Below are 26,615 nucleotides of genomic sequence, written 5' to 3'. Positions count from 1 at the left end.
TCTCTGGTGATAATATTGGACTCATAGCCGTCTTTAGGGTGGCTGGGGGAAACCACTGAAACATTGCCTAAATATCTGGTTGTCTGTGTGGTGTGTTGGGCAAGTGCAGTAACCGAGCTTTGAGCAGCACTTCTGCCCAAAGATCTTGTAAAATGGAGTGGAGACAATGAGACCGGTAATAAGTATAAAAATGTAGAGAAAAGTTTACTCATGTCTGTTTTCTATTTTTGTGTTCCTTAACAAGGAATATTTTGGAGCCTGAAAAGATTGTATTTAAAAATTGGTTATAATAAGTTTTTGTTTTTGTTTGTTTGTTTTAGATTTATTTATCTGAAAAGCAGAGATACAGAGAGGCAGAGGCGAGAGAAGGAGAGAGGTCTTCCATCCGCTGGTTCACTCCCCAGATGGCCGAAATGGCTGGATCTGCTTCACTCCCTAGATGGCCGAAATGGCTGGAGCTGAGCCGATCCAAAGCCAGGAGCTGGGAGCTTCTTCCGGGTCTCCCATGTGGGTACAGGGGCCCAAGGCTTTGGGCCATCTTCCACTGCTTTCCAGGCCATAGCAGAGAGCTGAATCAGAAGTGGAACAGCCGGCAACCATATGGGATGCCAGCACTGCAGGTGGTGGCTTTACCTGCTAGGCCACAGCGCCGGCCCCAGTAACAGTTTTAATTTAATGCACTGGCAGGTTGATACCTAGATTATTTTTGTCCATGCTTCCTTCTCCCACTGCCCTCTTTATATTAGGAAATGCCAGTAGCACTGTGTTTTTCTGTGAGAAGACCGCTGTATGGCATCACAGCTGTTCCTGTTACCACACAGTGAGCTGCCGTTCTCATAAGGAAGGGGAACATGAAGTTTTTCTTTGCTTGTGGGTTTCTTTCTGTTCATTTTGGGCAGTTTCTGCAGCCCAGGTCATTCCATGCCGGGGCTGGGGACTTCTCATTCTCCTGTGTTTGTGCTGTGGAGAACAGGAGTACGGAATTTACTGCCTGCGCCCAGGATTCTGGTCAGGAAACAATTCTCCAGGCTCTTGTTGGAAGTAAATTGGAACCAGACTGTGCATTTCCTCTCCTTTGTCAAATCAACTACCACTTCCTCTGAGAGCTTCCTTGACCCCAGCGAAGGGTCACCTGCTGTTTTTCCTCACAGCACTTTTGTCAGGAGCTGAAAGTATCTTTTTTCTTTGCTTGCATATTGTCCTGGTGAGACTAGAGCAGTCTCTGGAAGAACATGACCCTGTCTGGCTGGCTGGCTGGCTTCACCTTTCACACTTTCAGTTCCTGGCACATAGTGGGTGCTTTCATAAATACCGTGAATAGACGAATGAACGTATGGCAGAATAAGTCCGGCTCTTTTGTGCCTGAATGAAGCTGCAGGTGGTGAGGTTGTGTTTCAGCCTGGGCTCGCGTGCACTTCTGGAAATGCCTCTGCCCGCGGGAGACCCTGTGTTTATCTCTGTTTTGCTTCGTTTCTTTTTCTGTTCTTGTTTTTGCCTTAAAAAAAAAAACACTAAAATAGTTTGAACTTTGTAATCTTTTGGTTTATGTGAGTAAAGCATATTTGGAATTTTAATTGGCCAACTTGGTAATTTAATTTAATAAGTAGGGTTTTAGCATCATTTCCCTAGACTGCCATGGCTTTTTTTGTTTTATATATATATTAATTTTTATTCTTTTACATTTTTTTTAAGTTTTGTTTGAAATGCAGTGGCAGGGGTGGGGGTCAGAGGCGTGCAGAGAGATAACATGGAGCTATCTTCCATCGGCTGGTTCAGGAGTATGGAACTCAGTCCAGGTCTCCCACTTGGATGGCAGGGGCCCAAGTACTTGAGCCATCACCTGCTGCCTCCCAGGGTGTGTATCAGTAGGAAAGTATATTGGAAGCTGGAGAGTTGGGACTTGAACCTGCCACTCATAAGGGTTGCCAGCATCCCCAGCAGTGACTTGACTGCTGTAGTACATCTCTACCTCGCGGTTATGTTTTGTTTTGTTTTCTTTCTTTTTTTTTTTTTTTTTAAGGAAAAAGGAACCAAAGTTCATTTACTATTATAAATCATCATTTACAAATACAGTCTTTCTAGTGGAGGTAAGGCAGGTAGTGTGGTATTTAGAGAAAAACAATGAGTCAGGACCTGAGTTCTGGAGCTGCGCAGGCTTTGTTACTAACTGGTTGTCTCCTTTTAGGTAAGACCTGCTCTGACTTGAGTTTCCTCATCTGAAATGTGAGGGACTGTCAGGCACTTTGCGACGGCTGCTGATGGCTCACCAGGCTCTGTGGCGCTTATGGCCTTGTTCTTAAGGTATGTTCTCTTTGCTCTGAAGGGACCTGGGGCTTAATCAGGGAGACAAGGCTCGCCCACAGGATTGGACAATGCGATGTCTAACATCATTTGGTACAAAGGACTGTGCTGTGGGAAGTAGAAGCTGACTGATGAAGCCATAATAAGGCAGTGAGAGTTTGAAAGCCTTCCAGCTGAGGGGACATTTTAGCAGGTTTGTCACGTAGTCTCCTTGGAGGCTACTTGGAAGGTGAACTGTCTTAAATATGCTGCTGTGTTGTCTTTTAGGGTTGAGTGACTCTTCAGTGACTTAATACCAATGAAATATTTCTTACTATTCAAAATCCTGAGTAGAAACTTTTCCAGGTCAGCATGCTCTTTTAGAGCTGTTATTGATAGAATGAGAGGATGTCAGGAAGCAAGCTGAGTAAATAAAAATACAGAAATGTATGGTTTAATTGCTACTGGACTGTGAGGCAGAAAGAGACTGGGTTGACTGGGGGAAGTGTTTTTGTAATTAATGAGAAATCGATTTGGTCTTTGGGGACTGGATTATGGAGGCCCATGAGAGCTAATCAGAAGAGTTTTATTTGGGTCTGTTAAAACATCTCACGTTGGGGCTGGCGTTGTAGTGTAGTGAGTCAAGCTACCTCCTGCAGTGCCAGCATCCCATAAGGGCACTGGTTTGAATCCTGACTGCTCCACTTCTGATCCAGCTCCCTGCTAATGGCCTGGGAAAAGCAGCAGACGATGGCCCAAGTGCTTGGGCCCCTGCCATCCACATAGGAGACCCGGATGAAGCTCCTGGCTACTGGCCATGTTGGGAATGAGCCAGCAGATAGAAGATTCTTTCTCTGTAGCTCTGATTTTCAAATAAATAAATACATCTTTAAAAACAAAACAAATTCTCACATTAACGGGGGTTATTTGAATTGTCGAGAATTAGTAGTATTATTGCTGAGTGCCTGACACTGATATTAATGTTCATATTATTGAGTAGTATGAGATGTCATTTAATCTTCACCTCTATTAGGCAAGTATTTTGGTCTCCATTAAGTACTTGTAAGTGAGGACATCAGGGCACAGGGTGATAGAATAACTTGCTCAAGTTTTAAAGATAACGTATGTCATTTCGTATGAAGAATGAGAGAGTACCTTGAGGCTGCCGGGGGTGATAAGAATGGCAGTGCTACCCTTTGAGCTAAGAACTAAAGGATGGGAAGAGACAAGACTCAGGAGGAGCATTCCACATTATATTGCAGCCCTAAGGTCAGGAAGAACTTTGTGTTTTGCCTGGTGTGGCTACGGTGTAGTGAGCAAGAGAGAAGAGGTGTGAGATTAGCACAGAGTGGAAGTGAGATGATGGCAAGCCTTGTGGGCTGTGATAAAAAGTTTGGATGTTATTCTGAGTGCAGTGGGCAACTGTCAGAGGGTTTTAAAGCAGGAGAACAATACGATTTTGTGTGTGTGTGTGTGTATGTGTGTGTGTAGTAAAACAATCGCAAAATTTACCGTTTTCTTTTTGAAAAAAGATTTTTGTATTTATTTGAAAGGTGGAATTAGAGCGAGCTCCCAGATGGCCTCAATGTCCAGGGCTGGGCCAGGCTGAAGCCAGGAACCTGGAGTCCAAGTACTTGGGCCGTCTTCTACTGTTTTCGCAGGTGTTATCAGGGAGCTGGATCTGAAGTGGAACAGCCGGGACTTGAACTTGCAGACATATGGGATGCCAGGTTCACAGGGAGCAGCTTAACCCACCCATGCCACAACACCAGCTCCTGAACCATCTTTAAGTGTATAGTTCAGCAGTAACGTTAAGTACATGCCAGTGTTGTGTATCTGTCACTACCACGTATCTCCAGAACTTTTTTTCATCATCCCAACATGAGATTCTGCGCCCATGAAATCATAAGTCCATTCTCCCCTCCTCTTAGCCCCTGACAACCACCTTTCCACTTTCTGTCTCTGGTTTTGCTTTTCTAGATGATCCATGTGAGTGGAGTCATACAATAATAGGTCTCTTGTGACTGGCTTATTTCACTTTGCATATGTCTCCTGGGTTCATCCATGTTGCTGAGTGGATCAGATCATCTCTTTTATGTTATGGATATCACTCTTTATGGATGTGTATATGCTGTGAGTAACGCTTCAGTGAATACTGACGTACAACACCCCTCTGAGTCCCTGCTTTCCATTCGTTTGTGTAAATGCCCAGAAGTGAAGTTCTGGATTAGAAGGTAATTTTGTGCTTAACTCTTTGAGGAGTCCCATACTGTTTTCCTCAGCAGCTGCACCTGTTTGTGTTCCCACCAGCAGTGGAGAAGAGTTTCAGTTTCTTCACATGCTTGCCAACACTTGCTTTGTTTTTAGTAGTCTTCCTCATGGATGTGAAATGGTATAGTGACTTTAATTTGCATGTCCCTAATGAGTAGTGATGTTGAGCATTTTTTTAATGTCAGAATATCTATTTCAATTGACTTTTTTAAAAAGATTTTTTAACGATTTAAAAGATTTTTTTATTTTTTTTTAAAGTCCCACAGGGGCTGGGACTAGGTTAGGCTGAAGCCAGGAACCTGGAACTCCATTCGGGTCTCCCACATGGGTAGTAGGCCCCCAGCACTTGGGCCATCTTCTGCTGCTTTCCCAGGTGTATTAGCAGGGAGTTGGATTGGAAGCAGAGCAGCTGGGGCTCAAACTGGTGCTCCAGTATGGGGTGAGCAGCTTAACCGGCAGCATCCCAGGGCTGGCCCTCGGACGTTTGTTTTTAAGAGTATTTTCACTGCTTTGAGGAGAGTGAATTGAAGGAGTTTGGAGAGTAGACTGGGAAGTCACCTGAGTAGCAGCTGTTGAAGTCAAGTTGGAGTGATGGTGCTCTCCAGATTCTTCACTTTGTTTATTTATTAAGATTTATTCACCTATTTGAAAGTCGGAGTTACATAGAGAGAGGAGAGAGAGAGAGAGATCCTCCATCTGCTGGTCCACTCCCCAGTTGGCTGCAATGACCGGAGCTACACCGATCCGAAGCCAGGAGCCAGGAGTTTCCTCTGGCCCTCCACATGGGTGCAGGGGCCGAGGGACCTGGACCATCCTCCACTGCCCTCCCAGGCCACAGCGGAGAGCCAGATCAGAAGCAGAGCAGCCAGGACACAAACCAGCACCCATATGGGATGCCGGCACCACAGGCGGCAGCTTTACCCACTAAGCCACAGTACTGGCCCCAAATTCTTCACTTTAATTCATCCTCCTTTATGCCTTATAGACTCCTTTTGTGTTTCCCATAGTTGGATGAGAACTTTCCCCTAGGAATCCTGAAAGTATTCAGTAATTAATGATGAGGGTTTTATTTTTTGCCTTAAAAACTCTAGAGTTGTTATGGTGAATTTGAGGTTTTGTTGATTATTTTTTAAGTGATTAGTAGACAATGTAATGGTCTAGAAGTTAAGATTAAAAGTTGTAGTCAGTTTTGATGGAGAGGGACTCTATAATAAGGACTATGCTGGGGCCAGGGTTGTGACTTAACTAGGTAAAGCCGCTGCCTGAGATGCCATCATCCACTATGGATGTAGGTTCGAGTCCCAATTTCTCCACTTCTGATCCAAATCCCTGCTAACACACCTGGGAAATCAGCAAGAGATGGCCCAAGTGCTTGGGCCCCTGCCACCCATGTGGGAAACCTGGATGAAACTCCTGGCTCCTGGCTTGGGCCTGGCTTAGCCCTGGCAGTCATAGCCACCTGGGGAGTGAACCAGCAGATGGAAGAACTCTCTCTCTCTCTCTCCCTCCCTCCCTCCCTCCGTCTCTCTCTCTCTCTCTCCTCCCTTCTACCCTCCCTCCCTCACTTCCTCTCTCTCCCTCCCTCTCTCTCTCTCTCTCTCTCTCTCTCTCTCTCTCTTTCTCTCTCTCTCTTTCTCTGTGTGTGTGTGTGTGAGATCTTAGTTACTTCTCCTGGCCTTGCTTGGAATTGCTTGTGGAAATGAACTGTTAGAACAGTTTGCAGGCCTTCTTGGGTTGCACCACGGAATTCTCCTGGGCTTTTGAACTGCTCAGCCCTTTGTCAGGCACCAGCTGGCTTTGTGCCATTGTTTAACTTGGAGAGGGCCCAGGGGTGTACTTTCTTCCATACCCACTTTATCCTTGCTGTCCTTTTGGAATTCCTTGCTGTAGAAGTGGGATTAAGTGCTCCTGACTTCTATCTCTTTGCTGTTCCCAAAAGCAAACCTGTCTCTGTCTCTCTCTCTCTCTTTTATAAAGATGTATTTATTTGTTTGAAAGGTAGAGTTACAGAGAGGCAGAGACAGATGCGGAGAGATTTTTCATCCACTGGTTCACTCCCCAAATGACCACAACCGCCGGAGCTGGGCTGATCCAAAGCCAGTAGCCAGGAGCTTCTTCCGGGTCTGCCACGCAGGTGCAGGTGCAGGTGCAGGTGCAGGTGCAGGTGCAGGGGCCCAAGGCCTTGGGCCTTCTTCAACTGCTTTCCCAGGCCATTGCAGAAAGCTGGATGGGAAGTGGAGCAGCTGGGACTCAGGCCAGGGCATTAACCTGCTGCTTTGCCTCAGTTTTCTCACCTATTAAGAGATAGCATATTATTAGCATGGGATTGTAAGGATAAAATGAGTTAATGTACATAGGTGCTCACAGTATCTTCTGTACAGACAATGATTGTGGCAATGGTGGTTGGCTGTCCTATAAATGAAGTACCTGTAAGAAAAAGAGGGCAGATTTGGTGCCGCTCACACGGGGTACCATAAAAAGTAGAAGTTCAGAAGGAGAAGAAAGGTCAGAGGAAGGGTGGGGGATCACCGCTCTTACCCAGAGAATGCAGGAGTGGCTGGTTTGGGCAAGATGCCAGTTCTTCACTCCCGCCTCACACAGGGCACCAAAATGTTAAAAAAAAAGAGGCATGGAACAGAGAAGAGACAGAATACAAACTCAAAGCCAGACTGAATTTATTCAGAGAAAATAAATCTACAGAGGTCGACGAACTGCCATCATGTTCACAGACTGCACACGTGGCAGAGGCCCCGACCCCAGCAGGCTGGGCCTTCTTATGTCTTAGCTGGGCTAGGGGTGGGGGGTGGGGGGCAGTAGGTGGAGATGAGCTTCTCCATACTGGTTCTTCAAGTTTGGGCCACCTGCTTCCAAACCTGAGGAAGAATGCAGGGGGTGGGGTAGGGAACAGTACAGGATGTGAGACTGAACTGGTCTTTTGAAAGAAGGCAGGGGTTACAAGCACCTAAGATGGCTGAGGCTTGTGTTCTTGTTCCATCAGTAGCTTCTTCACCCCTGGTTTTAAGGTTCTTCCTTTTGGTCTTGGAAGTACACAAATACACACAGTATTAGAAATATGAATATATATGGTATTAGAACTTTCTAAGCTGTCGTTTTAACCTTTATCTGCCAAAATACTTTGGATTCTGTGACCTCTATTCTCCAGTGATGTCACTTTGCTGGCTTTGTTGTCATGCCAACCTTATAACCAAGCCAGTTGTGACTGCTTCAGGACAGTCCCAGCTGATCCTTCTTCCTCTGGGTGCTGGGATAGGTGGTACAACATACAGGTCGTACTTGAGATGGAGGGGCCAGTAAAGATATATGAAGGAAGAATAAATTTAAATATGTAAAAAAAAAAGCTATAAAAAGTTTTGCTTGGAAATCTAGAATTCCATTTTCTGAACTCAAATTGCGTGTAGACTTTCAGGGAAAATGTGTTAGGGAGTGGGCATTCAGTCTAGCAGTTAGGATGCCAGCATCCTAACATCAGAGGTCTGGGTTTATCTCCTGGCTCTGCCTCTTGACTCCTGACTCCAGCTTCCTGCTGGTGCAGATCCTGGGAGGCAGTGTGTGATGGTTCAGATAGTTGGATTCCTGCCTTCCTAATGGGAGACCTGGATTGTGTTCCTCCTGGTTCCTGCCCTGGCTGAACCTTGGATGTTGCAGAAATTTGGAGGCGAGAGAGTGTGAACCAGCAGATAGGGGCTTGTTTCTAGCTCCATCTCTCAAATAGCCAAAATTAAAAAGAAAAAGAAAATATATTAGGATATGCTTACCTGATTTTGCTAATACATCAAAATTTAGTAATCTAATATGGATATTTATTAATGGTATTGTTTGCTTAAAGAACTTAAAGAACTAAAAGGGTTTATTCTGTATATGATAACTAAGGAAATAAGCAAATCTAGAAGGAAATTTGAGGAGTTAATTGCTAGTTTTTAATGCAACTATTCTGTTACAGTAAATAATATACCCAGCTAATGGTTTCTTCATACTAATCATGAGGTTTGGTAGAATATGTATACTTCAACAACAGTGTGTGAGTGATGTTCAAATCTCAGAGCCCCAGCATTTAGTAGAGGTGCATCAGGGACTGGGGAGTAGCTGGACAACAGAGTGGGAGTTTTCTTTTTCTTTTTCTTTTTTTTTAAGATTTATTTATTTTATCTAAAAGTCGGAGTTACACAGAGAGAGAGAGAGAGGTCTTCCATCTGATGGTTCACTCCCCAGTTGGCCACAAAGGCTGGCGCTGCACTGATCTGAAACCAGGAGCCAGGAGCTTCTTCCGGGTTTCCCACGTGGGTACAGGGCCCAAGGACTTGGCCATCTTCTACTGCTTTCCCAGGCCATAGCAGAGAGCTGGATCTGAAGTGGAGCAGCCAGATCTGGAACTGGCACCCATATATGGGATGCCAGCACTGCGGGCGGTGGCTTTACCCACTACACCACAGTGCTGGCCCCTGAATTGTTACCTTTATGCTGCACTATTTTCAGTCATGTCCTCTGCCTCTGAAATAAATAAAAATTAAGAAGAGAAAGAATTTCGCTTTGTTTGATGTAATCAAAGAATGTTCTTTACTGGGCACTTTGATTCATAGACATGATCTCTCTTCAGCTCTTTCTAGATTCCATAATTATCATTTTTATCTTTTTAAAATTTTTTGAAGTTTAATTTTTCAGTTTTCCCCTGAATTATACAGATATATAACTTTGTAATTTAAAATACAGAATTATAAATTTGGAAATACAGAAAAATATTCTAACCTCTTCAATTGTCATTGAATTATAACTGTTCATGTATATGTGGCATACTTTATAAGATAAAAACTTAGAGATTATAACCTATTTTTTGTCTTAGGTTAAACCATAAAGTTACCTCATTCCCAGTAGTAGTAGCTTTTAATGACATTTTCAAATGTTGACACAGACCATCTGTATTATACTAATTCTTTGTTTGTTTCTAAGATGTTATTTTATTTATTTGAAAGGCATAGTAACAGAGATATATCTTTCATCCACTGGTTCACTCCCCAAAATCTTGCAACAGCTGAGGCTGGGCCAGGCCAAAGGCAGGAATGAGGAACTCTGTCCTGGTCTCCCACATGGGTGGCAGGGACCCAACTACATTGACCATCTTCCACTGTCTTCCCAAGTGCATTAGGAGGGAGCTGGATGTGAAGTAGAGCAGCTGGGGCTCTAACAGGGGAGGGATGCTGTTGTCTCAAGTGCTGGCTTAATCGGCTACAACATTGGCCCCTATAGTAACTCCTCCTGGCATTCTCATTTTCCAAAATGTTTCATCTTTCCTCATGTCTAACTTTCATTTTGAGGAGGAGGAAGAATAGCTCCTCGGCATTTAAATTGGTGATGTGACTTGTATTTGAATAGACTCGGATCTCCTTTGTCCATGGTTTTAGTTAGAAATAATGAGAAGAAATCATTTAGAGTTTTTTTGACAATGGTGGCATTTTTTTCAGATATTTTTTATAAATTGACATTTATTTCTAGCTTAAATTTTGAAGAGATATATAAATGAAACTGAGAAAAGACCAGAAACTAATAAAAGATGAATCAGTAAGTCAATTTTTTCTTGGTGGAGGAGAAGATTGTCAAAGAAGATGATATAATTCCAAATCAAAAATACAGAATTTTTTTCTTTACCCTTGTCTGTTCTGTCTGTGATGTAGGTTGAGAGTAATTGCCTTTTTCTTCTCAGTTTTACAGAGTTAATAGAGTGGAGACAACCTTGCTGAAGATGAAGAATATACAATATTAGAGGAAATTTTTTTCTTCTTTCTTTCCTTTTTCTTGTCTTCAGTTCCCACTTTTCAATCAAGTCTGTTTCATCAGAAATGTTTTTTACAATCTCAAGGAAAAACATGTCCCAGAAATTAAGTTTACTGTTACTGATATTTGGACTCATTTGGGGCTTGATGCTGCTGCACTATACTTTTCAACAGCCCAGACCTCAGAGCAGTGTCAAGTTACGTGAGCAAATACTAGACTTGAGCAAGAGATACGTTAAAGCTCTGGCAGAAGAAAATAAGAACGTGGTGGATGTCGAGAATGGTGCTTCCATGGCAGGATATGGTAAGACAACTGTGGAGTGGTTCTGGTCCACTCTTCAGCCTTTCCCATGTAAATGTAGTCTTGTGGAATTGAACTCATTCCTTTTTGCATAGTAATTTTAAAAAGTAATTTTGTTGACTTCTTATTGTAAGAATTTTCAAATGCACTGAACAATAAAAATAATATGATTAAACACTCATATTCATCACCCAGATTTTACATTTATTAAAATTTTATAACATATTTTCTGTTTGAAGGATATTTAAAGTAAATTATAGAAGCTGTGATTTTCTTTAGTTAGATAGCTCCTTAAACATATCAAAATCTTTAAAAATGACCTTTTTTGGTATAATACAGTAGTGACCATTATCATACCTAGGTTCTATTTGAATTTCCCTGATTGTCCCAAAACAGTCATCATTGTAGGGCATCTGTTAATTCCCAAGAAGTAGGATTTGCCTGGATCTCCAGTGTTTATTGCTATTCTCCCTTTTATGTTCTGGGTTCTGCTGTGTTTGAAGTCCCTTACGCATGCCATGTTCTCCCTTTAAGACTTCAAAGAAAAATAAAACAGATAAAATTGGTTCTTTCTGGAACTGCATGTGTACATGAGTGTATGTATATTTTTATTTCAATGCTTATTCAATGAAAGGTTACACATCATCAATCAAAATGTATGGATTCTTACCATTAAAAGGGCAGTTCTTGCACTCCCAGCAGTCTTCAGAGTCCTGTTCCTCACAGCAGCCCATTTTGAAGTCTTTCCTCTCATTTGCTTGATTATTATGCATCTAAATTAAAATGCTCCATGAGCTACTTCTTGATTTTGTCCTTAGAGGCATTCTCTGTTAATTTCCCACTGTGCAGTAAGGATTAGCTCCCTTTTTCACCCAAAAATGGATTCTGCTTATCTCCTGGCTGCCTTGGCACATGCAGGTCCCTCTTGTCCTGACATTTTCCCTTCATAATTTTGGTTAGAATAATATTCAGTATGTGCAATATCATCATTAGGTTAAAAGTGTTCATTACTGAGCCATGGAATATATTCTGCTTACTTTTCCTTTCCTGTACAGTTGAATTTTTTCCCCTGGAGTTAATATGTATCAATATTTATCTGTGTAGTTTTCTACCCCATCTCTCCACAGTTATTTAAATATCCTCTCAGTATATTTAGACAAATTAAGTATTTCATGACTTTCTCTCTTTTTAAAGATTATTTATTTGAAAGTCATAGTTACAGAGAGAGAGAGAGGTCTTCAGTTCATTGGTTCATTCTTCAGATGGCCACAACAGCCTGGGTTGGGCCAGGTCAAAACCAGGAAATTCATCTAGATCTTAAACTTAGATTTACCCAGAGAGAGAAAAAAGTCAGTCTTCCATCCATTTGTTTACTCTCCAGATGGGTACAGTGGCCTATTAGGCCAGGCCAAAGCCAGCAACTTCATTCCGGGTCTTATACTTGACTTGGGTGGCAGGGTCCCAAGTACTTGGGCCATCTTCCATTGCTTTTCCATTAGCCATTAGCATGGATACTGGATTGGAAGTGTAACAGCTGGGACTTGAACTGGTGTCCATATGGGATGCCAGTATCACAGGCAATGACTTTACCCACTGCGCCACAGCGCCGGCCCAGACTTTCCCTGTCTTAAAGATGCTTTCCCAGGGGCTTCTGATTGACTCTATTGTAGACCCTTTGCTTTTTAGGTTTGCAGCAGTGAATTGTAGATTTCACTGTACTACCATCCTGGGGATTCCTGTGTGTTTTCTTGTGTTAAATTCAGTTTCCTAGAATTAAAAAAAAAAAAAAAAAAAAATTCCCTAGAATTCTGTAGCTTCTTCATTGGTTACCTACTGAAGTTAGGGGAATAGATCTTCTGGTAGGTTCTGAGAAAGGTGAAAATGAGTTTTAAGTCCCTGTATATTTGAAAAGATGTTTTTTCAAAAAATTATTAAAGATTTACTTATTTATTTGAAAGAGAGAGAGAGAGAGATCTTCCATCTGCTGGTTCATTCCCCAGGTGGCTGCAGCTGTGGGGGCTGGGAGCTGGGGGCTGGCAGGGACATTTCCATAGATGTGTGTTGACTGCTTACAGTGACTTCTGATATCAGACAAGACTGCCCTCACTTTGGGCAACGGCCTCGATTTTGGACATTTCATTCTCACTTCCACGTAGCTGGCTGTTCGCGTGGAGGTTCTAAATACCCCTCGTGTTTAATAATTTCCTAGAACAACTGCCGGAATTCACAGAAAGTATGCAGTTATATTACATGCAGCATAAGAGTGTTGTCTGAACCAGCCACAGAGAGACACAGGTAAGGTCAGATCTGGTGGGGTCCCAAGTGCAGTTTCCACTGACCTGTCCCTGCGAAGACAGGACACACAACTCTCCTGGGACATTGAGGCACATCAGTATATGACCATATGCAGAGGACTGCCAACCAGGGAAATTCCCTCAAATTCCAGTGTGCAGGGTTTTTTGTTGTTGTTGTTTTTTGTTTTGTTTTGTTTTGTTTCGTCTTTGTTTTGGGGTTTTGCAGTATAAGCACAGTTGATGGAATTACTGGCCACTCTGTCTCCAGCCCTCCTCCCCTCCCTAGAGGTTGCCTGAAAATCCCCAAGTCTCTGATCACATTGGTCTTTCTGGCATGGCCAGCCCCCATCCTGAGTCATCTCAGTAGCATAAAAATATCTAGGGCCTTTTCATTAATACAGACTGCAGGTGTGGTCCCGGGGCTTGCCATGACCAACAAAACCACTTATCAGTTAGGAAATGCCAAGCATTTGGCGATGCCTCCCGGGGGCCAGAGACAAAGACTAGGCAAATGCTGATTTCACAATACAGTATTCCCCCTTTACCTGCAGCTTTGTTGTCCACTTTGATTTACTAGTAGTCAACTGTAGGCCAAAAATATTAAATGGAGGATTCCAGAAATATAAGTTCATAAGTTTAAATGCCACAGTGTTCCGAGTAGCATGATGGATCTCACTGTCCTGCTGTGTTCTGCTCAGGATGTCTCTCATCCCTTTGTCCAGTATATCTGTTGTAGGAATGTGCTTCCCAGTTTTTATTCCAGGCTCTTGCCCCATATGAGGTAAGAATTCAAAGCAGAGACATATGCGAAGTGTAGTGATGAGGGCAAGGTTTATTTAAAGTGAGAGAGTGAGTATACACTCGGGCGTGAGTGTGGGTAACCCCATGAAGAGAGATACTGGCTGTTAGAGGGCCAAAGAGAAAGAGAGGGCTGCCCACAAGGAGAGAGCATGAAAGAAGGCCCAAAAGGGCCACCCCTGTGTCCAGCGGTCCTCTTTATGTGGTAGGGGGTGGAGCCTTAATCGAATACACAGATGAGGTGCTTCATGGTATCTCCACCTGGAGCTCAGCTGACGCAGGCTCATCACAACGCCTTCTCCCTGCTATGGGAGGAGACCTGGGTGCCTCTTGGGAAAGTGGGTGTACTGAATTGGCATGCAAGGAGGTGGCATTAAGATGCAAGGTTAGAGACAGAAAGTGTAGAAAAGTCTTCCACCTCATTTTTCCCTAACTTCCTGCCTACTCTGTTCCCTATATCATATCTGTGCTGTATGTGCTACTCGCCTGACGGTTGTTCATAGCTGTCCCAGTTGTGAAAGCGACAGTCCTAGAACGGAATTGCTTGTGGCCAAGGCACACTGACTTGGCCCTAAAACACAAGAGGAGTGAGTGATGCTGGTAATTTAGATTTGCCAAAGAGAAGCCAAAATTGCTTCCTGTAGGTGAAAAGGTGAGGATTCTTAACTTAAGAAGAGAAAAACATTGAGTCTGTAAAGATCATACTGTGCCTAACTTACAAATTAAACTTCATCAGAAGTATGTATACGTAATTCAAAACAGTATCGGCTTGCTACTATCTGTGGCTTCAGGCGTCTCCTGGGGGTCTTGGAACCTGTACCCCATGGACAAGGGGAAACTGTCATATCACTGGATTTTATTTTTTGGAGGTTATCTCCAAAATTTGGATATTTAGATCTTTCCTTGTGAGCTGGCCAGAGACCCTGGAGAAGTCCATACTTTGCTGGCAAGTGTGGAGTGTGGACCACTAAGTGTCTGGGTCCTGAGAGACAGGGAAAAGGCTAGGTGAGGAGGCTTGGTCTCAGGACCATTTTTCAGTGTGGTACCAGATCCTTAACTGCTTTATGCCCTTCGAGAATTAGACCTCAGATTTTCTGCAGTGGGGAAGCTTTTGGCGGGTGTCCAGAATTTAGGAATAAAATTGCTTCCTAGATTCCTGTTTTTAATGTGAGTTCCTCCTGTATCTCCATTTTCAGTAGTATGTGGTATAAAGTTCTTGTTTTGTTTTTTGGATTTTCTTACTTGAGATTCAGCCTTTTCAAAAAAGTCTGCTATAAATCAGTCACCATTCATCCATCCATTTTTCAGCTTCTGAAGTTTTGCTGTAATTATCTCTTTTCTTACTACCTTTGGTCTCACAATTTATGAGACAGCAAGAGAGAGAGAGAACTTCACTGTTTTGCTGGGGTATCCAGAGTCACCATAGGTTAAATGCCTGTGCGCAATTGATCTTCTTCTTCTTCTTCTTCTTTTTTTTTTTTTTTTTAAGATTTATTTATCTGAAAGAGTTACAGAGTGAAGTGGAGACAAAGAGAGGTCTTCCGTCTGCTGGTTCACCTGCCAAATGGCTGCAATGGCCGGAGCTAGGCCAATTCAAAGCCAGGAACCAGGAGCTTCTTCTGGGTCTCCCTCGTGGGTGCAGGGGCCCAAGTAGAAACTGCCTTCCCAGGCCACAAGCAGAGAGCTGAATCGGAAGTGGAACAGCTGGGACTTGAACCGGTGCCCATATGGGATGCCAGTGCTGCAGGCCAGGGCTTTAACCTGCTGTACCACAGCGCCAGCCCCTCAATTGATCTTTACCTGAGAATGTTCTGGATACTTTTTGCTTCTGCATCTTATGGTTTTCGTGAAGTGATGGGGACTGATCTGCATCAGCTCTTAAGGGTCAAATTTAGATGATTACAGATGAAAGAGTGAGTGTAAACTGAGATGAAGGTACAATATAGTTACAAATACAGAAATTCTATTGTTTTGCATTCAGTTTAGTCCAAGGACACTGACAGAAACAATGAAGAAGTGGATTCTTAAAGAAGAAATACTTGAAGGGCCAGCGCTATGGTGTAGTGGATAAAGCTGCCTGTTGCCGGCGCCGTGGCTCAATAGGCTAATCCTCCACCTTGCGGCGCCAGCACTCCGGGTTCTAGTCCCGGTCGGGCGCCGGATTCTGTCCCAGTTGCCCCTCTTCCAGGCCAGCTCTCTGCTATGGCCAGGGAGTGCAGTGGAGGATGGCCCAGGTGCTTGGGCCCTGCACCCCATGGGAGACCAGGAAAAGCACCTGGATCCTGGCTCCTGCCATCGGATCAGCGCGGTGCGCCGGCTGCAGCGGCGGCCATTGGAGGGTGAACCACCGGCAAAGGAAGACCTTTCTCTCTCTGTCTCTCTCTCTCACTGTCCACTCTGCCTGTCAAAAATTAAAAAAAAAAAAAAAAAAAAAAAAAAAAAAAAAAGCTGCCTGTTGTGCCAGCATCCCCTATGGGCATCAGTTCAACTCTCGGCTGCTCCTCTTCTGATCCAGCTCTCTGCTATGGCCTGGGAAGGCACTAGAAGATGGCCCAAGTCCTTGGGATCCTACACCCACGTGGGAGACCTGGAAGAAGCTCCTGGCTCCTGGCTCCTGGCTTTGGATCGGCTCAGCTCTGGCCATTGTGACCATTTGGGGAGTGAACCAGTGGATGAAAGATCTCTCTGTAACTCTTTCAAATAAATAAAAATAAATCATTTTTTAAGTGAAAATCAGACCTACCCACACATGCTGTTTTTTTTAATATTTATTTATTTATTTGAAAGAGTTACAGAGAGGAAGAGACAGAGGGAGAAATAGAGATCTTCCATCTGCTGGTTCACTCCCCAAATGGCCCCAAGGGCCAGAGCTGGGTCAATCCAAAGCCAGGAGCCAGGAGATTCTTCCGGGTCTCCCATGTGGGTGCTGGGGCCCAAGGACTTGGGCCATCTTCTGATGCGTTCCCAGGCAATAGCAGAGAGCTGGATTGGAAGTGGAGCAGCCAGGACTCGAACCCATATGGGATGCCAGCATTGCAGGCTGGGGCTTTAACCTGCTGTACCATGGTGCCAGCCCCCACACAGGCTATTTTAAGAATTGTGTTTCGAAACTTATATATGGTGGAGATATTTCTGTGTCAATTATAGTGCATCATTTAATGGCCCATGGTACTTAAGCAATTCACTGAAACTTTTTATATTTCTGATTATAAAAATGTTTATTGTAAGTATTCAAATGTTATAAAATATGTAGCACAGATAATTAAGAGTAGAGCAGAGAGTACTTCTGTAATTTGGTAGGGAACATACTTTTTTAGGGCTAAATAGTAAACATTTTTGACTTTGTTGATTATAGGATATCTTCTGTAATCAATGGACACAGCTATCTTCCAATAAAACTTTATTTACAAAGAGGCAGCTAATCAGCTAGTTTGCTAACATGTGTGTATATGCATATACCAACATACTGCTTTATTTAAAAAAAGGGACTGTATTAAGTATACTGGTTTCTAACTTATTTTTCATTTAATGTGAGTGTATTTCCATGCTATTAAGTATACTTGTAGTAGCTTATTCTTTTTAGCAATTTGTTTCATTTGATGAATATGCCTTTCTTTCACTTATTGTCTGATGATGAATTTGATGCTAGTCTTTTAATGTTTACTCCGTGCTGCAGTGTGGTTGAGTGTGTGTATGCATGTGAGAGAGATGAGGGTTCTTCGAAAAGTTTGTTGAAAGTGGAATTAAAATGCATTTATTTTTTTCCCAAAAATTTTTAACAAGTTTTTTGCAGTTTTTTCATAATAAGAATTATCCACAGGCCAGCGCCATGGCTCAATAGGCTAATCCTCTGCCTGTAGCGCTGGCAACCTGGGTTCTAGTCCCGGTCGGGGCGCCGGATTCTGTCCCGGTTGCCCCTCTTCCAGGCCAGCTCTCTGCTGTGGCCCGGGAGTGCAGTGGAGGATGGCCCAAGTGCTTGGGCCCTGCACCCCATGGGAGACCAGGAGAAGCACCTGGCTCCTGCCATCGGATCAGTGCGGTGCGCCGCCTGCAGCGGCCAGTGGGGTGAACCAACGGCAAAAGGAAGACCTTTCTCTCTGTCTGTCTCTCTCTCACTGTCCACTCTGCCTGTCAAAAAAAAATAATAATAATTTACCACAGACTTTTTGAGATACCCTCATCTGTGTCAGTGTAGGTGAGTGCATTTCATGTTTTTGTGATTCTGTCACAGGAGAGACAAAGGTGGAACTTTTGGGTCAAGGATATATATAAATTAAGTGAAATTTAATAGTATTTGTCAGATTGCCCTACAGAATGCATCCATCCATTTACATTCCTCTTTTTAAAAATTATTTTAGTTTTTTAGTTAAAAGGTATAGAGACAGAGGTCTTCCCATTCACTCTCCAAATGTCCTCAGTAGTTGGGAACCTAGAGTACAATCTGGGTTTCCTGTGTAGGTTCAATGTAAGCAATTCTCGGAAAATGTTATTTTTTGTATTTGTAATATATACTTGAGCCATAACTGCTGTATCCCAGGGTGTGCATTAGCAGAAAGCTGGGATTGGAAGCAGAGCCAGGACTCGAACTCAGGTGCCCTGGGATGGGATGCAGGTGTCTTCACTGTTGAGCCACGCTCCTGGCCCTGTCCTGCCGCCACTTTACATTCCTGCCACTTTCTCACCATGGGAAGGTGCCAGGGAAATTTTGAGCACATAGTGCATTCATTAGAAAAGAGGAAAAAATCTCAGATCTAAAATGGAAGTTCCTACCTTGAGAACATAGAAAATGAAACCCAAAGCCAGCAGAAAGAGGGAACTCTTAAAGAGCAGAAATCAGTGAAACAGAAAACAGAGAAAACCAGGGACACAAATAGCTTGTCCTTTGAAAGGGTAAAAAGAATTGACAAACTTCTCACCAGAATGAAAAAAATACAAATTGCCAATACTGGGGATGAAAAAGCAGACCCAAAGGTACGGGAGATACTACAGACAGTGGTACACATATAAATCTGGTAACCTAGGTGAAATCAATCAGTTCATCAAAAAACAAACTCCCACACTTCACCCAATATGAAATTGATAATTTGAATAGTCCTATAACAGGGAGATAGAATTTGTAGTTAAAAAAATCCTCCCTGTACCCCCACACCCAAATCTCCAGGTCCAGATGGTTTTGCTGAAGAACTCTATCAGAAGTTTAAAAGAGAATTAACATAGTACTCTGCAATCGTTTCCAGAAAATAAGAGAAGAAAGAATACTTCCTAGTTCATTTTACGAAGCTGGTATTACTTTAAAAAAAAAAAAAAAAGGTTTATTTATTTATTTGAAAGGCAGAGTTACAGAGAGGCAGAGAAAGAAAGAGAAGTCTTCCATCCATCTGCTGGTTCACTCCCCAAATGGCCCCACTGGGCCAATCTGAAGCCAAGAACCAGGAGCTTTTTCCTGATCTCTCACGGGACTTGAACTGGCGCCCATATGGGATGCCAGCCCTGCAGGCGGCAGCTTTACCTGCTATGCCACAGCACTGGCCCCTAGTATTACTCTTAAAACTAAGATAATATAAGAAATAAATGCTACAGATTGATCTCCTTTTTGAATACAGATGTTAAAAACCTTAAGAAAATTTTGACAGCACCGTTGTTACAGTAACCATATAGTTGTTTCTCATTCGTCCCGATTTTTCCTTTAATTGTTCTCCTTAATCCAGTAATTTTGCCTTAATGTCTTAATAATTCATGTCTCACCTCAGCTTGGTGTCACACTTCTGGTTTTGTTTTTTTTTTAAAGATTGATCTATTTTATTTGAAAGAGTTACATAGAGAGAAGGAGAGGCAGAGAGAGAGAGAAAGAGAAGACCTCTAAACCTCTTGGGGTTTTAGTTTCATTTGATGTTAATGTGCTGGCAACCCCCCACCACACACCCACTCTTCTATGCAGGCTTATCTGGCCAAGGTTGCTACTTCTTATATAAAAGGAGCTGACTGCAGGAATGAACAGAAATTCAATATGTATATTTTAGTCTTACTGTTGAAGGATTTAAAAACATATATAATTCTCTTGTTTCAAATATTTTATTACAACTCGAGTGAATTATTGGTCTTTTATCATGAAAAATTTCTAAAAAATGTTATGATAAACATCATATATCCGTCATCTAGATTCACAATTTAGTAACATTTTTTAAAAACTGCTTTAACATTTTTAAAACATCGTTAAAAATTTGAGTGGGGTCCATGCTGTGGAGTAACGGTTAACTCGCGGCCTGCAGTGCCAGCATCCCATATGGGCTGCTCTGCTTGTGATCCAGCTCCCTGAGAATGCACCTGGGAAGGAGCTGAAGATGGCGCAAGTGCGTGGGCCCTTGCCACCTACACGGGAGACCCGGACAAAGCTCCTGGCTCCTGACTTCCGCCTGGCCGTTGTGACCATTTGGAGAGAGAACCAGCAGATGGACAACCTCTCTCCCAATCTCTCTGTAACCCTGCCTTTCAAATAAATAAAAAATAAATCTTAAAAAAAAAGTATTTGTTTAAAAAACTTTTTTAAAGAGTGACATCCCATCTACTGATTCATTCCCCCAGTATCTGCAATGACTGTGAGTGGGTTAGGCTGAGGTGCAAAGCCTCGAGCTGAATCCAGGTCTCCTATGTGGGTGTCACTTGAGCCATCACAGCTACTCTCCAGGGTCTGCATTAGCAGGAGGCTGGAGTTAAGAGCCAGAGCTGGGTACTGAACCCAAGCACTCCAATATGAGACACATGGGCATCTTAATCCATGTGCCACAGTAAAGGCCTGCCCTTGCCAGCATTGTTTTTCCTATACCGGTTGACTGGTCGTTATGCAAAATGCTTGGGAACAGAAATATTTTGGATTTTGAAATATTTGCCTATACATTAGATATCTTGGGGGTATGGGACCCAAATCTCAACATGAAATTCATTTATATGTCATAGATACTTTGTACACATAGCCAGAAGGTAATTTTGTACATTTTTAGTGCACCAGCATTTTGACTGCAACCCATCACATGAAGTAATGAGTAGAATTCCCAGCATGTGCTGTCATGTTGATACTCAGAAAGTCTTTGATTTGGGCTTTTTGGATTAAGGGTGCTAAACTTGCAGTTACTTTGTCTTTATATACATATATACAAACACTGCTGTGTGTGTGTGTGTGTGTGTGTGTGTGTGTGTGTGTGTGAATATCATTTGAAAGAAATTGTGAGTGTCAGAGTTCATCCTTGGAATGCTTCTTTCTAAAGCATTTTTCCTGTACATTGTTTTCCTTGCATAGTCCCACTGCACCAGAATATTTGGGTGCTCATGAGAGCCACTGCTTGCGTGGTTTGACTTCCTCCACAGTTTATCCCTCATTATATTACATTCATGTTGTTAACTGAAATAATCCATCTTTTGAGAGGATCAAAGGTGAGAGATTATTCCAAAACCAAAGTGAGGGCATAAGCCTGGCACAGTCTGTATTGGGTGCTTCACAGCCTTCTGTTTGTCACAGGTTTGTGTGTGTGTTTTTTGTTGTTGTTGTTGTTTTTGTTGTTGTTTTGACAGGCAGAGTGGACAGTGAGAGAGAGAGACAGAGACAAAGGTCTTCCTTTGCCGTTGGTTCACCCTCCAATGGCCTCCGTGGCCGGTGCGCTGCAGGCGGCACATCGCGCTGATCCGAAGGCAGGAGCCAGGTGCTTCTCCTGGTCTCCCATGCGGGTGCAGGGCCCAAGTACTTGGGCCATCCTCTACTGCACTCCCGGGCCACAGCAGAGAGCTGGCCTGGAAGAGGGACAACCGGGACAGAATCTGGCGCCCCAACCAGGACTAGAACCCGGTGTGCCGGCGCCGCTAGGCGGAGGATTAGCCTATTGAGCCATGGCACCGGCTTGTCACAGGTTTTATACTTTTCTTTTTTTAACTTTATTTATTTGCATGCATCTCATATATACTTTTCTTACAGGGCTGGTAAAACATTGATTCAGGGCAAACAAGACAGATGTGTGCTATGGTTATCAGTCATATTAAAAATCAAAGAAGGACACCTGGTATAGTTAGAGATTTCGTTATTAAGCTGGTGTGCTGCTGTTATTTATAGGCAGGGAGAGGCGAACAGTGGGGTTCTTGGTCATTCAGATGATGAAGCGGTTAACCATTTTTCCTTTAGTGGCCCTACACTTATTTACTCCTAAAGGGCAGATGTTTCCTTTCCTGGGTCACAGTTCAAGTTTGTTGAAAGGTCAGGCTGAATCCGTGGAGTGGACTTCAGGATGTCTTCTCAGCAGGAGGAGCGTCCCGGTTGACTTAGGCCTCTGTAGTCACCTTTTCCATTCTGAAGTACACAGTATTTTTCTGTTTTGTTTTTGATAAACATATTGTAATTATCCTCTACCACTATCCACCATCACTACTCTCTCTGCTATGTTTTTATTTACATAAAAAATTTTTGGAACAAAATTTGCCATTTAACCATTTAAAAGTATACAATTTATTGGTATTAATAACATTTTGCAATGTTGTATAAGCATTACTGTGTTTTGCCAAAACTTTGCATCACTCCAAACAAGAAACTGTAACTATTAAGCAATAACTTTTTTAAAAAATTTAAAATATATATATATATATATATATATATATATATAGCTGGGTTAGCCAAACAATAACTGTTCCTCCCCGTGCCCTTGTTAAGCCCTCATCTATTTTCTGTCTCTATAAATGTGTCTGTTTTAGTTACTCGATGTCAGTAGTATCATACAGTGTTTGACCTATTGTGTCTGACTTACTTCACTTTGCATACTGTCTTCAAGGTTCTTCCATATTATAGCTTGGATCTGAACATCATTTCTCTTTATGGCTGAATACTACTCCATTGTATATGTACAGAACATTTTATTTATCTCTTCATCTCTGTCGATGGGCACTTGGGTTGTTTCCAGCTTTTGGCTATTTTGAATAAAGCTGCAGTGACAATTGGTGTAGTATCTCTGAGTCTTTGCTTTCATTTTTGGATATACAGCTTGGAGTGGACTTCCTGGGTTGTATGTAATTCTGTATTCCACATCTGAAAGAACTGCTAAACTGTAAACAGTAGCACCATCTTATTCCCGCCAGTAATATGTGAGGTTTTCAATGTTTCCATATCCTGCTATTTTCCCCATTTGATTATAACATCCTATAATGAGTGGTCTCATTTGCTGGTAGTATTTGGTGTCTTTTCTTTTGCATGTTGCCTATTTGCATATCTTCTTTGGAGAAATATCTTTTCAAGCCCTTTGTCCATTTTAAAAATTAGATGATCATTGTTTAAAAAGATTGTTTTGTTTTGAATTGAATGAGATCTAGATAGTAGGTCTTTATCTGATATAGAATGTGCAAGTATTTTCTTCCATTCTTTAGGTTTTCTTTTTATTTTCTTGATACTATCCATTGATGACTAGAAGTTTTTATTTTTTATGAAGTCTGATTTATCCTTTTTCTTTGATTGCTCCTGCTTTTCTGAGTAACAGAAGTTACCTGAGTTAACAGGATCATCAGCAAGTTTATCTGTTGTTAGATGATTTTTCTTCAGGTGATCATAAGTTAGGGCTTGTATTACTCTTTTAGTCCAAGATTTAAAAAAAAAAAAACACTAATTATAACTATTGAATGCTTGCTATGTTTGAAGTGCTTTAGGGAAACAGGAAAAAAGAGAATTGTATGGAAAAAATGCTAGGAATTTCATTCTTGCCAGGTAGATACCACTGAAGCCTCTTAGCCTTCCAGAGGGATTAGAAGAGACAGCCTGTCCCATCATTTCTCTGCAGAGTTTTCCGTCAGAACTGCCACTGGTACTTCTGCACTGGCTGGGTTCCTGGCATTTGCCCTGTTTCTGGGATCTCCCCACACTTCATTCTGTGAAGCTGTCAGGTTTCTTGTTTCTGCATTTCGTTAAATCTCTTCTTAGCTCATCTAGCTTTTTATACAGTATTCTTTACAAACTGCTTAAGAAACTAGGTAAATGGATTCCATACATAGGGACTGCTATTTTGAACCAGAGTATAAATGTGTTCTACTGCACTTGGAAAGCGAGAATTTCTCCCACATCTGCAACTCTGAAATTTCCTTTTGGAAATCTGATTAAAGTCATCAGTCCTTTTCTGCGTGTGGACGCGCCCAGCGCTCGCGCGGATTTTCTCTCAGATGACCCACTCATCATCTGCCTCCCCACCCCCAATTATAAAAGCGCAAATATTGAGTACCCTGTCAGTGTTTAATACAATGTACTCTGACTCCCCCCCGCCCCCAGCGGATCTGAAAAGAACAATTGCTGTCCTGCTGGATGACATTCTGCAACGCTTGGTGAAGCTGGAGAACAAAGTTGACTATATTGTTGTGAACGGCTCAGCAACCAACACGACGAATGGTGCTGGTGGGAATTTAGTGCCAGTCACCACCAATAAAAGGATCAATGCATCGGGCAGCGTGAGATAGCACTTGAAGATTCCGTGTGCTGCTCCATCCACTGTGGGCTGTATCCTGTCGCAGAAAAGCTTTGTAATCGCTGGTAGCACAGAGTAAGACTTGACAATTAAAAGCTCTACGTGTTTCTAAGGAACATGCTGGATTCATGGAACTCTAATTCTGTATATAAAGTTTTCAGTGTTGTTAGTTTGCTTTCAGGCAAGTCTCTTCAATGCTGTATTATATCCCTAGAGGGAATTTGACAACATGGTTGATGTAGGAAGCAGATAGGTGATCTTTGTATAAATCTTGTTTTTGAGATCAAACAGAGACAAAAACACTGAAAGACATGGATTTATTTCTGTAAAATATTTATTTAAGTATATGACATGTGTTTCAGACCAGTTGAGAATATGGTTATTGACTCATTCTGTCATTTGTTAATAGATGTAACAGACTAAGGCTATTAGAACACGTGCTTACGTCTAGTACTGTATTTTGTTACTTAGATTATGAGCAGAAAAAGGAAATATAATGTTGAAAAGGTTTTGAAATCATGACCCAAAGAATGTCTTCACTTGCACTATCCTTCAAAATAATGGAAGTTACTTAATGTATATTTTAAAAAATTACATTTGCAAGATTATAATCTTGTAAAGGGTAGCAGCCACTGTCCGAAGAGTATTAGTATTCTAAAAGTTGGGGCAATTTAATAACATTAATACAGCAATCTAATCTCATACTTAAAGTTTTCTTACTTAACATTGTGAAGAATAAGAGATATTTTTATGATGAGATTATAAATAACTAAAATATTCATGATTTTTCATATTCATGAATGTTAACTGAAAAGTTTAACTCCTTGAGTATCTGTGCTGTCAGGAAAGCACATTTCCATATTTGGGTACATTTTGCTTTCATTCTGTTGGTTGGGGAGGAGGGCACTGAGATTTTAGGGAGACCAGGACTCTTAGGACTTGATCAAAACGTATATAATAAAAGTATTTGTACTCCATTAAAGTGCTCGGGAAATGTTAATATTATACAAGAGTGTCCAGCTTTATGAAATTTTGGATATGTATTACAGGTCCATTAGATAACTCATTTTATACAATGACCACTTAAAATAATTAAGAACATTTAAACTATAAATTGTGAAGATTAACTGTCTTTTCAGGAAAACAGCTACTGTATATAGCACAAGAAATCCTAATCTTGGGTAATTCCAGTATAGAACACTCTATTTAAAATTTCCTTTAGCAAATTTAATTGCCATATGGTGCCCTATATTTCATAGTATTTATTCTCTATAAAAACTGCATAAGTGCAGCTAGCTTCTAGATTTAGACTATATTGAATTTAGTTTTGGATATTGTTCATTATTATAATGTGCTACCAAATGTAGTAGCAATAATTACAATATTTTATTAAAATAGCTATGAGAAAATATTGTTTCATGAAAGATGGTTTTCCAAACTGTCTTCTCTGTACTCAACCTTTATGTGAAGAAATCAATTATGTACTGTTGCCAGTAAAGTTCAGAGTAATTGTTGAGTCTCTCTATTAGATGTTTTTATTTTTTTGTTTTTGTTTTCAGGGATCAAATAAAAATATATTATTTGTATTCAAAAAATGTGTTTTTCTTTTATGATATTTATACATTTAATAAATGATAAATGATGAAAAGTAGTAATAAGGTAATTGTGAGTTATGTTTCATTAACTCCAGGTGACTTTTTCAAGAGTGATGTTGAAGGTGCTGTGGATTGGATGTGATTAGTGTGCTCAACTCTTGTTGAGAACTGGTCAGGCCTTTAAGGGATTAGGTGGTGAAGAGCCATTGCTGCAGAGGTAACTAGGTTACCTCCTGTGAGAATGAGCTCTGGCTCCTGTGGGACTGGATTAGTTGCTGTGGGAGCAGGTTGTAACCGAACAAGACTGCCCCTCGTGTTCTGTCTCTCCCACACCACCCACCGCCCTTTCACTCTCCTGCCATCTTAGGACACACACAGCCCTTGCTGTGTGGCCCCGATCTTGGACGTCCAGCCTCCAAACTGTACACCAATTGTCTTGTCTTTGTAGGTTACCCAGATTCAGATGTTTTTGTTTTGTTTTGTTTTGTTTTTGTTTTTTTGTAGCAGATGCAAACAGACTCAGGTTTCCAGCATGCCTGTCCTTTGATGTCTAGCCCGGGATAGGAGAGTAGGGTAATCTTAGTTGGGACAGTAAAACAGAGAGTATCATTAACAAGTCTAAAAACTTTCAAATACTATCAGAGTAATTTTTGGATTTACTTCACTCTACTGATTAAAAATAATTTAAATTTAAATAAATTTAATTTAGTTTGGGGATAGCTTAGGTCTCGCTAGTGTTTAAGAAACATGCGCTTGGCTGTGGAGATGGGGAAACTGTTGAGGCCCAGGTGCGGTCTTTCATGGACCATCTT

At 41.8% G+C, this 26,615-nt stretch overlaps 1 protein-coding gene across 5 annotated transcripts in view; it reads left to right on the top strand.

Moving 5' to 3' along the window:
• CCDC126 (coiled-coil domain containing 126) overlaps positions 1 to 25,803 on the top strand; it is a 29,970-nt gene extending 4,167 nt beyond the window's left edge. The window contains exons 1-5 of one of the 5 annotated variants that reach the window (XM_089315395.1): positions 2,186 to 2,301; positions 3,942 to 4,090; positions 4,261 to 4,413; positions 10,268 to 10,641; positions 24,016 to 25,803. In XM_089315395.1, the coding sequence (XP_089171521.1) occupies positions 10,404 to 10,641; positions 24,016 to 24,200 (423 nt within the window). In that variant the 5' untranslated portion in view covers positions 2,186 to 2,301; positions 3,942 to 4,090; positions 4,261 to 4,413; positions 10,268 to 10,403 and the 3' untranslated portion in view covers positions 24,201 to 25,803. Of the gene's footprint in view, positions 1 to 478; positions 2,302 to 3,941; positions 4,091 to 4,260; positions 4,414 to 10,267; positions 10,642 to 24,015 lie in introns of those variants that run through there. The other 4 variants (XM_089315396.1, XM_070059655.2, XM_051852827.3 and 1 more) reach the window with 4 other exon arrangements.
• The last annotated feature ends 812 nt before the right edge of the window (positions 25,804 to 26,615 follow it).

This window comes from Oryctolagus cuniculus, chromosome 16 (assembly GCF_051225735.1).
Source record: "Oryctolagus cuniculus isolate XC-2025 breed Fujian yellow rabbit chromosome 16, ASM5122573v1, whole genome shotgun sequence".
Classification (NCBI taxonomy): Eukaryota; Metazoa; Chordata; class Mammalia; order Lagomorpha; family Leporidae; genus Oryctolagus; species Oryctolagus cuniculus.
Note: the sequence above shows the minus strand (reverse complement) of the source record. Positions and strands in the feature narration are given on the sequence as shown.